The sequence below is a fragment of the Anastrepha obliqua genome, chromosome 4 (assembly GCF_027943255.1).
Source record: "Anastrepha obliqua isolate idAnaObli1 chromosome 4, idAnaObli1_1.0, whole genome shotgun sequence".
Lineage (NCBI taxonomy): Eukaryota > Metazoa > Arthropoda > Insecta > Diptera > Tephritidae > Anastrepha > Anastrepha obliqua.
In genome coordinates, this window is record NC_072895.1 from 76,247,115 (window position 1) to 76,262,967 (window position 15,853).

The 15,853-nt window shown below is 35.3% G+C and overlaps 1 protein-coding gene across 5 annotated transcripts in view; it reads right to left on the reverse strand.

Annotated features, from left to right (window-relative positions):
- LOC129246174 (RNA-binding protein fusilli) overlaps positions 1–15,853 on the reverse strand; it is an 81,228-nt gene that overhangs the window by 18,119 nt on the left and 47,256 nt on the right. For all 5 annotated transcript variants that reach the window (XM_054884757.1, XM_054884756.1, XM_054884755.1 and 2 more), the window contains 6 exons: positions 14,588–14,977; positions 9,518–9,803; positions 8,285–8,374; positions 8,174–8,228; positions 3,800–3,910; positions 1,668–1,938 (listed from right to left, as the gene is read on the reverse strand). In XM_054884757.1, coding sequence (XP_054740732.1) covers positions 1,668–1,938; positions 3,800–3,910; positions 8,174–8,228; positions 8,285–8,374; positions 9,518–9,803; positions 14,588–14,977 — 1,203 coding nt within the window. The remainder of the gene's footprint in view (positions 1–1,667; positions 1,939–3,799; positions 3,911–8,173; positions 8,229–8,284; positions 8,375–9,517; positions 9,804–14,587; positions 14,978–15,853) is intronic.

The following is a 15,853-nucleotide window of genomic DNA, read 5'->3' on the forward strand; positions in this document are numbered from 1 at the left end:
CATTTTTAGTTGTCTCCAAGTGTTTGAACAAATTTGTGTCACATAAAGTGTAACATTTTGAATTGTGCCTGTTTACAACCAAACAGTTTGTTTAAAATATACCTCTAAGTGTATAAAAAAATTTCAGGAAAAGAGTAACAACTCAAAAATTTGTTATTTTAGCGCAACTACTAAAAAAATAAGAATGAAACAACCGATATATTGTTTTAATTGATATATTCGTGCAGATACATATTTTTTTCCTTGTAATATAATATATTATTAATATTTACGGAAACAGTTTTTCGTCTCTACTGAAAATGTTCAGATTTTGAGTTGTTACGCTTTAATGTAACAAGTGCGATATGTCCGGCATGTGAAGGCACCCCGCACGACACTAACCACCTTTTCACATGCCCCCTAAAACCGACTCATCTAACACCCCTGGACCCAACCCGTCGAAACAGCATGTTTCCTGGGTCTACCTTTAGATGAGCTAGACGAAGACGACCGGTGATATGCCCTACACTGGCGGGGCTTCTATTACTGATAACAAACAAACAAACAATAAAGATATCCTTAAATTCTTCTTAATTTAAATCAATGCAAGGTATAGTATGTATTTAAATCTATTATGAGCTGTAGTATCGGAAACAATTGTTTGCAAAATCCGAGAAGAGTGCTCACTGTGAGAGTGAATGGAAATCCCGAATGGCATAAAGAAACTTTCTTATTTTGATCCAAAACATAAACGCAAGAAAATTTATAAAGACGAAACTATTCTCTTTGCAAGTGACTTTACCAGTGTTCTAAAACGAGTACAACTCAAATGTTACAATATAATATTTTTTTATATAAACTTTTCGTTAGAAGTAACATTAGTTATTAGTAAATAGACCGAAAATTGACTCAATTAATCAGTTTTACTAAATGTAAAACCAACTCCAATAAGAGTCTGAAAGATTTCACTTCATTATTTGTGAGGAACTTTTTCCTCTAATTCGAAAAATGTGCTATTTCATTGACGATTTTGTTTTTTAATAAAAACAATCAACAAAATTTTGCGTTCTGCAACGTTGCACATGATTTAGCAGCACAGCATTACTTTTATTTAGGAAACCTCGTGTAATTCCATTGCTGTTGTAAGCATTCCGCCTGCAAGTATACAAAATATTATACCTATATTAACCAAAAAAATCTTCTGAGCTAAGCGGTTATAAACAAAGTCCATTGATCCTCGCTAAATTGTTATTGCTTTTATATATTATATAATTTTTTCGGTTAGCGAGCTGCGGAATTCTCTAACGATCAGAGAGTGGGCAATCCAAAGCGCCATTTATTAACTAAATTCTTAAAATGCAATTTAGAAAACCCAATGCCCAAAAACCATACATTAGCACGTAATAGCAAAGTTGCTTTCTTTTTTTTTAATTAATAACACTGGCTTAGACATATTCATTTGTTTTTTTATTCAAGAATCGATGCATCCAATTCTTATGTAAAATCAAATCTGATTCTTGGGGTAGTTTTTCGCTGTAAACTAATGTATTAAGAGTTATATAACATTTTATTTCTCCCACTGTCAAAGTGAAATTTTATGCCCAATCCTGGGCTTCAGGATAAGAACTATTATCAAATGTATACTTACTTTCATGTATTACTTTATTTATTTGTTTGTTTGTACTTACAACTTGTTTGGCTGTACAATCATATGGTAGGCCTCGCATGCGTATTATGACCTGCGCGCCTTTAGAAAGGAAAGCCTGTGCTTCATTGGAAGCTCCGCCAGCAATGGCCAAGAAATCTTCGCCCGTAGCCCGGTAAACTTCAATGTATCGACTGCCAATGTGATGTTTGTGACGTTTTAATGCCATGTCGCGATGCTCTTGCGATACAAAACGAATAAGAGCTTCCCCGTTGCGTCGACCGAGAGGGGAAAGGCACAGGGCTACTCCACCCCTACAAACAAGAAATATTAAACTTTTAAATCCATACATACATAAATACACTTATGAAAATTTCATTTGCATAAAGAAAATATAATATCAGATCTTCAAAGCCCTAGTAGGTTAAAATAATCAATCTAAACTTTTTGACCCCTTATCAGTATACTCGTACTTAGGGCACATCTAACATGCACACAGGCGTGCACGTACATACTCGTATCTTTGTTTTTATATGCATACAGTGGTCACACAATTTATTCATACACCCTGCGTAATACGTAAAAAAAACTTTAGCTTTGCGCAAAATGTTTGCTGTGACAATATATTTTTTTTGGGTCAATGTAAAAATGTTACATTCCATGCCGCAAACAAAACTCCCATTATTTCAACTGACACTGAGGGCTTCCAAGGAAAGCAGGCAGACGTAGCAAAATGCTGCAAAACATTTATTCGTAGGTACACTCTTAGTTCATGATATTGTTGCTGTAAAAGTAACAGTAAAAATCATTTGTGTTTTTACTAATATTGCTAAAAACGAAATAATAAATTAAATAATTTTTTTTAGTTTCTCTCGCTCAGTTGCGCGTAATATCTCGATTGAAAGTGGCAAAATGGGACGAAGTGCGGATTTACCATTAAAAATGCATAAAATTGTTATTACATTGTACATGGAAAACAAGTCTCTGCGCGAAGTCGAAAAAAAAATTGCATTGTACGGTGCAAAGTGTTATTGCTAATTAAGTTAATACTGGTAAATTGGAAGCTAATCACCACCAAGCCAAAAGGCGAAAAATATTGACTTCACGTGCGGAACGCAACATATTAGCATCAGTCGCGCAAAATCCCAAAATAACCTCCACGGTACTATGCCGAAATATTCTAGAGTCTTTGCATAAGAAATTAAGCCCATAAACAGTCCGTAACTTTCTGCAAAACGCTGGTTATCATAGTAGAGTGGCACGTCACATAACAGAAGGAAAAGATTGGAGTTCGCCAAACGCTGTCTAAATGAGCCAGATTCTTTTTGGGAAAACGTCATATTCAGTGATGAGTCGAAATTTAACGTTTCCGCGAGTCATTAAAGACAGCTTGAGTGGGAGAAAATTGCAGCTAATGAAACCAAGGTATTGATAAAAACTATGCAACGACGTTTGGAAGCAGTTATTAAAGCTAAAGGCGGCCCAACAAAGTACTAAATACTCGTTTTCTTTTCATTATTGTGCCTTATTTCGTTATTGCCTTAAGTTCTTTAATTCCAGAAATGAAATTGAAAGTTTTTGTTCCTTAAATATTGAATAATATAATTGAATAATATTTACGAATGTATCAAAATTTTGTTCATTTTTATACATCGTGCTAAGTAAGAGGTGTATCTCTTTATAAACTGTGAGTGTAGGAATAAATTGTGTGAGCACTGTATGTAAGATGATGGTCGTGAGGTCGGGGTATGAATGGTCTTGTTCATAGTTCTTGTTTCAATTTCTATTATAATCTATAACTCAAAGATCAACTGTTATACTAGAATTACGTATATATACATAAGTGCATACATATGCACATATACATGCAAATGTGATGATCAAGAGACAGAGGTGTCAAGTTTCGTATGATATTTTGAACTTTTATACCGATTACTAAATTGGCAAAACCTGCACAATATGGGTGAGTAGCCTCTTCACATTCCACATATCGCGCGTTCGTTGGAAAAATTTTCCACATATTCCAAACATGAGGAAATAAAGGCTGGCAGTCATTTTTGCTTCGTTATTAAAAAAAAGTATAACAATTTTCCATCGAACGAGCGAAATGCGTCTAAGCTCAAAACTATCTTTATTTAAGCTGAAAAGAATGAACTTAAATATTGTTATACTTACTTGGCAACGTTTAAACCACGAAAAAATTTGGCAATATCCTGATCGCTGCTTTGCCAAGGCAAGCCCCGAGCACGAACAATACAATTTCCGTCGATTTCGTCGTCAATTGAGCTACAAACAGAGAAACAATAGAAACGTAAAAACCAAATGCGTATTATTGCGATGAATAACCTAATATGCTAAAGTCGTGGCAACTGGTATGTCTGATGATAACTCCGAATGAGCGTGCGAGTGCAGCACTTAACAAACGAATGGAGTTAACATGTGCACTAGAAATGTGCAGGCAACTCGCAAAAGAATCGAAAATACCCTCAAGAAAGCATATGGAATTTATGCTGATTTCAGCCAAATATTTTTGTGAAAGAAAGACAAAGCTTTGCATATATACCCGCACATGCAACGCTCTACATTTGAGGATGTTCGATGTTGTTTGATACATAATGGTAACACCTTGGCTGTTCTCATCTGCCGTCAAAATAATAAATACATCGAATCTTGATAAATTTTTTTTTGTATGTATTTGAGCAATTCATGCAAACGTGTTTTCTTTTTCATTTTGTTTTTTTTTGTTGTTTCTTTTTGAAATCTGGTAATCTGATTTTATATTTCACTACTTATTTTTGTTTTCCATATATTTGCATTTTCTGCTGCGATCGATCAGTTCAACCGAAGAACTATGTACGTTACAAAGCGACAACATATGTATATATACATGGAATATGTACGTACGAGTATATGTAGCGATCTACAAAACGCACGGAGAGTTCACTGTATAAGACCTTCGAGTGTATCGGATCAGATTAGACAATGGGATCACTTTGAGTCGACCGTCGAGCAACGCGTTTACCTTATCACGTCTGGATTAAAACTGCGACTACTTTTAAATTTTCGGACACTTCGATTTCTAGTTACACAGTATGAAGCTTGGAGAAATGTTTGAGCATTGAGAGAGAATTGAGTTGTTTACATACACAAAAGATTGAGTTGAGCACAATTTACTTTTTATATTTGATTTGTGCAACGGTTGCAAGAATTTAGCTGTATGTATTAACATTGGCATTGCAAATGCCCAGAAGTAAATATTTGATGCCAATAGTATTATTATGAAAATAAAATTAGTGTTTGTTGACTTGAAAATGTCATTAGTATGAACTAAAAATGCAAAATGCCTTATTTCCTCAAACTCCACGAAACTTTTAAAACTAAATCTACAATTTTTATCTACAACGTGATACTTTGATAATATTATATAATAATAATAATATGACTGAATATAATTGCGGAGCCCAAGGTTTCATTTCAAAGGTTCATTCAAACAATAAAATGAACAAGAAATGGTAATAATTTGTTAAATTTAAATATTGAATGTAATTACTATTTATTCATTTCGGAAGATAAAAATGTCCAGGCAGCAAACAAAACAGCGTACCATGTAGCAAGTATTTGAAATTGATTTAAAAATAATGAATAAAGTGCAATAGGTCGCTGGTAAAAGGAAGCTGAATAAAATAACTTGAACACCTTCCAGTTATTAAAGTATTTTTAAACAAAATTATTTAAAAAAAAACACCAAAAATATTTACTAGTAAAACTAGACTTTTTAAGGTTAGGTTAGGTTGGCCTGGCTGGCTGAAAGCCATCACATAAACCTATTGGTCCTTAGTGGTACCAGATGGACCTTGACCCTAACGTTTCCTTGTAGTAGTCTCCATGTAATAAGCCTGCGTCTTTTATGAATCTAAGTAATCTCTGAAGCTCTAACCCCGAGAGACATTCTAACCTCTCATATTAAAGAGCTCCTAACCATTTCAATCGGGTTCTATCTGATGCAGGGCAAGAACATAGAAGGCCTTCAAGAATTTCTCTCTCTTCTAGTTGATTGCAAAATCTGCAGCTATCGTTGTTTGCAATTGTGGCCTGTCTGTATACCTACGATAGCGCTGCATTACTTTCTAGACAGGGCTAGTACGAATCTGGCGTATTTATCTGCATTCTGTGTACACATGATTCTCGCGGTTTTACAAGTGGCTAAATTATTCCACCTCCTGTCTATCCGTGTTTTAATGTCCGCCGCGAGGTCATCGCATACCGTATTTAAAGGTTTCAGTATGTCGTTTTCTTGTTCGAATTGTATGTAAACAGCGCTTTTGTTTCCTACAATGCCCTTATGTCCGGGCACCCAATAGATGTGTAACCGTCTGTCTGCGGCTAGTCTCTCTATGGCTTCCCTGATCCTAAGAACGTTTTTAGATGAAATTTCATATGAGTTTATTGCCTTTATTGCCGCTTCACTGTCAATGTATATATTTATGTTGGAATTGCTCGATGTCTTTGCTGGTGCTATTTTTGCAGCCTTTCCTACCGCAACGACTTCTGCTCGAAAAATACTGAAATGGTCAGGGAGCTTAATTGGCCGCCTGATGTCCAGCTCTGCGCAATAAACCCCTGCACCTACTCCGTCCATCATTTTCGAGCCGTCAGTAAATATATTAAGCGTGTTGGGGCGTATTAGACTTTTTAAAAGAAGCATATAAATAAAGTTTCCAAATACAGTACAGCAATATCATTCAAAACTCAAAACTAAATGAAACGGTGAAAATAGTGGCATGGATAAGTGTATTTTCCAACAACAAAATAACTTAAAAAAATATATATCAAATTTTTAACCAAAACATATGTGTTTTTTTAACTATTATACATGTACACAATATTAAAAAACCGTTAAGCCTTATTTGGTATGTTTTAAACTTATAAAAACCCCCCATCTTCAAAACTGTAAAACTAATCGAAAATTATTTTCGAAAATAAATTAATAACCGTAAATTATTACAAAATTACTGGTAACCTTTCAATTGCATATTACATCTCACATAATGCGTAGCATTTGCGGAAGAAATAAAAGTGCGCAACGCGATAGTTTTATGGAATAACGTGGGTAGAAACTTACATTGGTGAAGAAATAAGGAACTGTGAAAACACCAACCTAGTTTATCACAACAAATGGTCACCTTTTTGGCAACATCCACCACAATCTAACTTAAAACACCACGATGAATACTTCTTTGTGAAAAGAAATTAAGCGATGTCTCTCCCATAATTCATTTTACAATACTTATATAATAATATAATAAAACTGAATTAAATGAAAAGAATAGTACACAGTGATTTTTGCAGGAACAGCTGCCTTTTACTTTAATCAATGAATAAATACATACGTACCTAACTAAGAATTCCTCGCCAAAAAAAGTTACCTTACAAGATTTCCACATAAAGTTTCCGGAAATCTATAGAGATTTACGTGAGCTAGACTGAGATAAAAATACCACCAAAAATGGAGCTTTTTTTTTGTTTTTACGAAAGGTCTGCATAAAAATATTAAAAATTGTATCAACGAAGTCTTAATAATGAGGCTTTTGAGGCACTTTCAAATCGATACAGCTCATGTGAATCTTTCGAAATATTTTGGAGAGAGCCTTAAAATTAATTCCGATCGATAAACACTATCGATATTTTTTTGTAAGCAGAGTGATACATTCTAAAGTAGAGACTTTATTTTGTGTGGTTGAATATTTCATTATAATTTTGTATGTATTTAATTAAAATGGTAGCTCCAGTTGCTCTAACTTTTCTCACGCCTCGGGAGATTGTTTTGCCTATTTGCCAATACATTTTCATGCCCAGCTGAATGACACTTTCTCCAGGCTATGGAGTACTACATTTTTATAATTATAAGTATATGTATGTTTCTATTACGTAGAGATTGAAGCCATTTGTCCCTCTAATATTCATAGTATTTTTATGAAACAAAAATACTTCATGTAAACGAATAAAAAAAGTTCACTCAATTTAAACGAAATTTGTTGTTATTGAAAAAATTATCCTATTACGGAATACTGCGCCGAATTGAGTCTCAATCATTTGACGATATCGATTACAGATTTTTCAATGGTTAGAGGGTCTCTTCATATTAATATTAAATTTTAAATATACCTATGTATGTGAAATTTAATATTTATAAAGCTTCAAAATACAACAAATATGTACTTATATAATTCAGAAAAGCATGAACTTAAATTTTAAATATTTCTTTAATACATTAACTTCAATTCAATTCATCTCTCTCTTTTAAAATTTGTACCCCCAAACTAGCAGTCACAATTTTCTTAATTTTTATATTCAATAATTTTTCTAAATCGGCGCATATCTCCGCAGCACAAGTCTTTTACGGTAGAGCCATATTTCAAGTCTACAGTATTACTATGGAAAAAAAATTATGAAACGAAAATGTTTAGTACTATGGTATATGAGGAAACCGATGCCCAAATTAAGTTGATGTTTTAGTATGCACATTTGTAAGTAGGTATGTAAACTTACCAAATTCCTGGTTCAAGAACCAGAGTAACAACTTCGTTTGTTGTAAAATTATGACCTGAAAAAGAAATTATTCCTTAAAACAGGCAGCATGGAATATAAAATTTTACGTACCGTTTTTGAGCAAAACTTGTATCACTGAGACCATATCGCGAGATTCTTTAATATAAAACTCCTGCTCTTCGCTACTGGAAATATTCAATTCTGTAAACCATTCGAATTAATATAAGTACTACAATTTATTATAGACTATACCATTATACTAATAATAAACGCACAATACGTAAATAAGTTAGTGGATTTCCAATAAGTGTGGGTTAATGTTTAAATATAATAAAACAACTTCGACAACAACGACTTCGCACAGTGTCACCGATTCAAGAGTTTCAATTTTCAAGGACTATGCTGAGTAGATTCGCTGTGGAATTTAAGCAATGATCTGCGTATGTTGACTTTAAGCGAACAAATTGTTCGATTTTAGAAAAACCAGATCCTCAAATCATTCATACGAAATGTACATCGAACCTAAAGTGAATTAATCAGTGCGTGTGCTGATTTTTTTATTGTACTGATTTTTAAGGATTCATGCAAAACTTACTTTAATAAAATTAATAAATAAGCGTGTGTGTACTGGCATTAATTATGCTGACTTGAGGTCTGCATGTTCAAAAATGCTTTCGATTTGCATACACTCACAGTTTTCGCACTGATCATACCTTAGGGTAAAAATATAACTATTCTACTTTAACTTTTGTTGTGTTATAGTATATGAAATTTAGTATATGCATATACTTATGTATTATTAGTAACTTTGCCTTGCTTTACACTAATGAATTGTTATATTGATAATACTCTTACTACATTATTTAAACGTCTATTAGTTATTTTTTTTTTGTTAACCAATTAGCTGTTAAATGGTTAATAAATAAAAAAGGCGTTTGAAAATTAGCAGATTTTTAAAGCTTTGTATTGATTTTTGATATCATATTCCTCACTGGATCCAAGTGTTGTCAAAGTCGACATCGTTTAATTTAAGCCAAGATGAGTTTATTATGATAGATCTTAGCGCTCTTTGTTGGCAATGATTGTCTTGACAATGCCGTATTCGAAGAAGTACGTGCGAATGCCTCCGCTGTTCCAAGATCTTCATCAAATTTATTGTGAATGCATGGGATCGTCCCATATACCGCAAATTTGTTTGTTAATGTAGACATATGTACATCCAAAAATGTGCCTTGTTCTTTCACTGCACGCAACGCCGAAAACACCATGACAGAGACAGCTTGTCAATGTCGGCCCATCCCTATTGGAAACCCCTTTATACGTATTTGTTTATGTAGCACTAACCTTTCATCATTTCGCCGATACTTTGTGGCGCTGGAACAGTCGGTATTTGGAGTATTTTCTTTATGTCTTTTACGGGGACCAGAGCGCGTGATAAATCGCCGGACTTATATCTCAGGAATTCTTTGCGGAGATCACAGAAACGGTTATAGTACTGTGGAAGCCTGATGTCTTTGGCACATGCCTCTCGATGCAGGCATTGGCGCAACGGTAGCTGCCCATCGGTAATAATTTTGATGTTATCGACGTCATCGACATTTAGTGTTAGAGAGCGTAAATATTCATCAAACTATTAAATAAGAAGAGAGTATACTTGCATAAGATTTGTGAAACATAAAATGTTTGATTTACATATGTATATTTAGTATGTAAGTATGCCCATATAGGCCAACTAATTGCTTGTAATTCAAAATTAGCCCTACCATACAAGCACAAATCGACTACAGCAAAAAATGCAGACGTAGCTACGAGTAGGAACAAATATTTAAATTTAATCTAATCTAAGAATTTGATAAGAACTCTCTATGTCAACATAAAAGATACAATATAAAATCTCACGTATTTATTTCAAGTTTCGTTATAATCTTATAAAAATTCAGTTTCCAATAAAAATCAATGTGAGGATAGGTTCGAACATGAGTCTTGGTATACAAATTACCATTATTTATGGCATTAACAAATTAATAAAATATCATATCCACTTCCTTTAAAATAAATATTTTACTTCATCATGAAGTCCAAGTTTATGGTGATTTTTTTTTTAAATACTCATTTCGATTTGTTCATTTCATTGCAGCTGAAGCTGCCTTGCTGAAGAAGCTGCAGCCAAACTTCAAATTGTAACAAATGCTATTGAAGAAAAGAATGGGCGAAGACTTGGAACAATACAAAGTCAGTTCATGTAAACTTCACCAACAAAAAAGTGAATCAATGTCCAATAATACTGTTAGATGCCGCAGAAGCCCACTCCCTTAGGATACAAAGGCACGTAAATGAGGAAGCTAGCAAACTCCTCAACACCTCAGGCCTAACCCGATGACTCCATCGAATCAAAACATTTGATTTGGCATGATGGTTGTTAACTTAAGGAAGGAACTATGAAAATCTCTTCACAAAATTCTTTTATGTTACCTTTGGACTTTTATTTGTAATGGTAATGGGTGTATGTAAAGTCTGAATGCTTTGTGGATAAACAAGCTCCGATTAAGCCATTGGAAGCCAACATTACTAAAGTCCTCCAGCGAGTCATTCAAAATTTAGTGTTTACGAGTGGCCAAATTACGGCACAGTTGCGACCAACATTTGAACCAGGATTATCTTTAAAAAAAAATTAATGTCTTGAATAGTTATACACAAAAATCATAAGATTGCCCAATCAATTCAAATTTTCGTTGTTTTATTTCAATTTAAAATCCGATACCTCTAAGATAAAATATGATCAATTCCCTTTATGCGGCATGCATCAAAAATATCCCAAACACCTTTTGCCGTGATGCAGATCTTAATGTGAATACGTTAAGGGGCTGGTCCAATGCAGACTGGATTTACTTACTCTTCTTGCTCTGCTTTCCTGTGAAAACTTTTATGGCCAAATGGGCGCTTCAAACGCTGACATAACAATCAGATGATTCGTAAAAGGAAATAGATGTTAGCCATATTCAACAATACATAATAAACTTTTGAATCATGATATTAAGTAGAAGCTGTGAAAATAAAGGGTTTTCCAATAAGAGGTGTTATTTAGATATTCAAAGAAAAATGATATTTTTTAATATAAATGATCGGATGTTTATTTTATTATAAAGAGGAAGTTATGACGTTAATAGTAGAAAATAGCATCAGGCAAATGACCACCACGACCACGCTTACAGGACAATATCCTTTTCATGAAATTTTTCATAACTGAATTGCAAAGTGGCTGCCGCCCTATGTCCTCGATAGCCTTACGACTTCAATCTTTGAAGTCTTGAATCGACCCTGAGCTGTTGGCGTAGACCTTCTCTTTCACGTGGCCCTAAAGAAAAAGGTCACAAGGTGTTAAATCACAAGATCTCGGTGGCCAATTGTGATCACCTCTTCCAGAGATAACACGGTCCGGGGAAATTTTTCCCGTAAAAGATCAATGGTTTCGTTGCTTGTGTCGTACGTAGCGCCGTCTTGTTGAAAATAAACGTTGTCCAGATCAATATCATCCCATTCCGGCCATATAAAATAGCGCAATCCTATTCAAAATAGCACCTGTTATTGGAAAACCCTTTATATTGCGATTTTTTCTTTTAATAGTGAAAATGTACAAAATAAGACGCCAATCACGCCAACGACAAAAGTTTTGGGTGCGCGAGTTATATTCAGATCGTCAAATGGAAGACATGGCTATTCAATTCCTAATGTCAAGAGCGCTGCAAATAGAACTTTGAACTATTTGAAACTTCAAGCCAGCCTGCATTGGGCCAACACCTTTAGACTTAACGCTCAGCTTGTAGTTGCAAAAGCCTTCCTATCATATACGAGTACAAACAAGGGATATGAAAGTATCTATGCACAGTTGTAACCGACTGATCGCATTTTTTAAGTGGAATTATTTAAAACAAACAATAATTATTATTGAGATAAAATATTATCACTTTTATGTAACAATTTCAGTTTGTTTAATGCATTTCAAAAATATATCGAAATATATACATATATATATAGGGTGTTTCAAAAGAGACATGTCACCACTTTTGCAAGGCAAATTTGGAGAAGTGTTAATGCTTCAAATCAAAAAGGTTGGTGGAAATAAAATAAAGTACTTAACGCTCGGGTGGTAGGACGATTCGTACGACCGAAAATGGCTTAAAGTTTCGACCACTAAGTCAGAATTTTTATTAACTTGGAACAAAATTGACGAAAGGAAAGCTGCTAAATCTACGATCAGAACAAAACATAAAGTAATGGAAGGCGAGATGCAGTAAACCGCTCTTATCATTTTGATAAAACAACTAAGTAACTAACAACATCAGAAAACCTTAAAGCTCTATAAGACTGCCCGTGAAAGCTAGCAGACAGGAAAACACCAGAGAGGTCACCAATAGGAAATCTAAGCGGAGTTTTGTTGACTGATCCAAAAGAGCAACTTAAAAGATGGTTTGAACAACAAATTTTGGAGCTTGTGGCAAAACTAAGTGAAGGCGCACCTGAGGATACCGACGGATTAGTCGGAATAAGACGCATTAATAAAATTAGATGTAGGCACCTAGATATTGGGGAAATAGTAGCAGCAACAAAATTTCTGAAAGCAAACAAAGCTCCAGGTATCGATGGTGTAGCGGCAGAAATGCTTAGAGCAGATGAGATTGCAAGTGCAAATCTTCTAACACTTCTTCTTTTAAGGCTATCTGGGAAAGATAAAAGTGCCCATCCGATTTGTTACAAGATTGGATCTTTATTGGCTGCGCTATGTCTATGTCGTTGTAAATCTCATTCGTCATCGCCGCCGATATTCGTCGTTGCCAACGTGCAAGGTCCAAAAATCTCCCGCAGAATCTTTCTCTCAAACACTCCAAGCGATGCCTCATCGGATGTTGCCTTTGTCCATGCTTCTGAGAGATTCTTCGTTGGATTTTAAGGCTGACATTATTATCGGTATTAATGCTGGTTCTTAACTAACTGCTTGTTTGATGACAGGAGGTACTTCGTTTTGTCCTCGTTCACCACCAGACCCATTCACTTTGCCTCTTTATCCAGTTCGGAGAAGGCAGAACTAACAACGCGGTTGTTAAGACCGATGATGTCAGTATCATCGGCATACGCCAACAATTGTACGCTCTTATAAAAACTTGTGTCTGAGTGATTAAGTTCTGCGACTCGCACGATCTTTTTCAACATCAGGTTAAAGAAGTAACACTGCAGCGAGTCACCCTGCGATTCTCCTTTCATGGGTATTTTCCAAAACTTGGCGTATTGTGAATGTCTGGTCGATGGTGGACTTTTCAGGTCTAAAAACACACTGATAAGGTCCAATCAGTTGGTTGATGGTGAGCTTCAACCTTTCACACAATACGCTCGCTAGAATCTTATAAACGATATTTAAAAGACTAGTCCCGTGATAACAGGCACAGATTGCAGGATCACCCTTCTTATAGATTAGGCAGAGCAAAATTAAATTCCATTTGGCAGGCATGCTTTCGGGTAGCGGAACGACAATTCCGTCGTCAACGATTGGGGTATCGGGATATTCACATTCTCTCTGACATGCGCAGCTGTCACTGTTTCATAAGATTGGGAAGTGTTCCCTCCATAATTGAAGTATGCTCTCGATGTCAGTCACCAGATCGCCATATTTGTTCTTACAAGAAAGCGCGCCGGTCCTAAAACCTTCTTAAAGCCGCCGAATTTTCTGGTAGAATTTGCGGACGTTGTTCCTCAAGCTGCTCGCACTCACATATTTCGGTTTCTCCTCTTTTTTTTGTAATATGTCTCTCTTCCTTTTGTAGCTCTCGGTAGCGATCTCACATGGTATCGCGTTGCGTCCGATCGCAGCGTGGCTCTTTCTTTCTGTGACAGCATGACATTCCTCGTCATACTAACTGTTTTTTCGGGCTCGGCGAAATCCGATTTTTTGTTCGGTGGCGGTACGTAATGAGCGATTTGCCGGACTGTTGGCTAGTACTCTCTGAGAGCAAGAGTGAGAATCGAGTGGCGAATCTTGTGGCTGTCTGTTGCAGATTTTTGATTTCGGACATTCTTTGCCTTATAGTGAAACCCTCAAGATTGCAGACGCAGAGGACGACCCAAAGAACCCTGCAGACGCAGCCTTTACGAGGAATTATCCAGCAAAAATCTCATTTGGACGCAAGCTAAACAAACAGCCAACAATGAAGAAAGTATAAATCATTGCGCGTTATAATCGGCACTTAAATAAGCATTAATTAAAAAAAAAAAAAAAGTATTTTTATCAAAACTTTAAATTTTACAAATAACGCAAAATATCTGCAGCCCCCGGGTGTATAAAAATACATATGAACATTAGGTAGTTCATATTTAAAAACCCTTTACAAGTAGGTACATAGTTTTCATAATTACTTTATTTACCTCGTCGATGGCTTCTTGAAGCGGTTTTCCCGTCGCATGGGCTACGGCTATAGGTAATTCAATTGCTTCAAGAGTTGGAGTAGCAGTCGCAGTAGAAGATGCAGTAATGGATACTGCCGCCAAATTGGTGCCAGCCGTTGTTGATCCATTTGTGATCGCGGTACTATTGTTAGTAATTAGTAGAGTTGTGTTTGGGCTGTTGTAAGCATTTTTCCCAATTGTGTTGGTATTACTAATGCTGGTATTGTTGTTAATTACATCGGCATGCTGTGAAGCAAGCGGAGGAGATGAAGCTCCCGCAACTAAAGATGCTTCCGACGAACCAGAAACAGTGCGATCCTTCGTAAAACTACCATCCGGTCGCACTAGCAGCTGCTTTGTTCCAATAATCTGGAATTAGATAATGATATTTATAATTGGGTATCCAATTTATTTTGGAAAATTGTTAAATACTCCATTACAAAATGTCAATTAATAATTTTTCCTGTTAATCTAACGATACAAAAACTTTCCATTAAGGTAATATAGGTAAATCGGTTAGCTGGTTCATACATTATTTTCGTTATCAAGCCTTTTTATTTATAAATTTAATAAGTAGCTGTAGTTGTTCAATAACGTGAAATTGTTTATTCTTTATTCGTTATTGCCCCCCCTAGGGATTTCTATCATTGAAATATTTTAGTATATTGATATTGCATACTTTTATGCTCGCAGAATTACCTCACTTAATCTTCTTACAATATTCGCAATATTTTCCATGCCAATTTTTTCCTTAATGTTTTATAAATATTATATATGTATATATATATGTATATAATTGGCGTACACCCTTTTTGGGTGTTTGGCCGAGCTCCTCATCCTATTTGTGGTGTGCGACTTGATGTTGTTCCTCAAATGGAGGGACCTACAGTTTCTAGCCGACTCCGATCTCTGGGGGCTCTATTATAAGAAATTACTGTCAGCGCCATCCGCACAGCCAGTGCAGCCCTGTCGCTGTCAGCGCCAAATATGTAGTTCGGCGTGATATCTCCACCACATGCCCGGATGAGCCTGAGATAATAAGCGCGATCAAGACGCTAAAAAATAACAAAGCGCCTGGGCCTGACAACGTTAATTCATGGGGAAAAAGGCACATTTTTATGATTTTTTTTTTGATGACAGTTAAAATTTATTCGTCAAATCTTTTACTACATAAAACTATAGCATTTGAAGTATATTTTGTGAAATTTTCATCCAAAAATATTTAAAAATACGGCAATGGCAGAA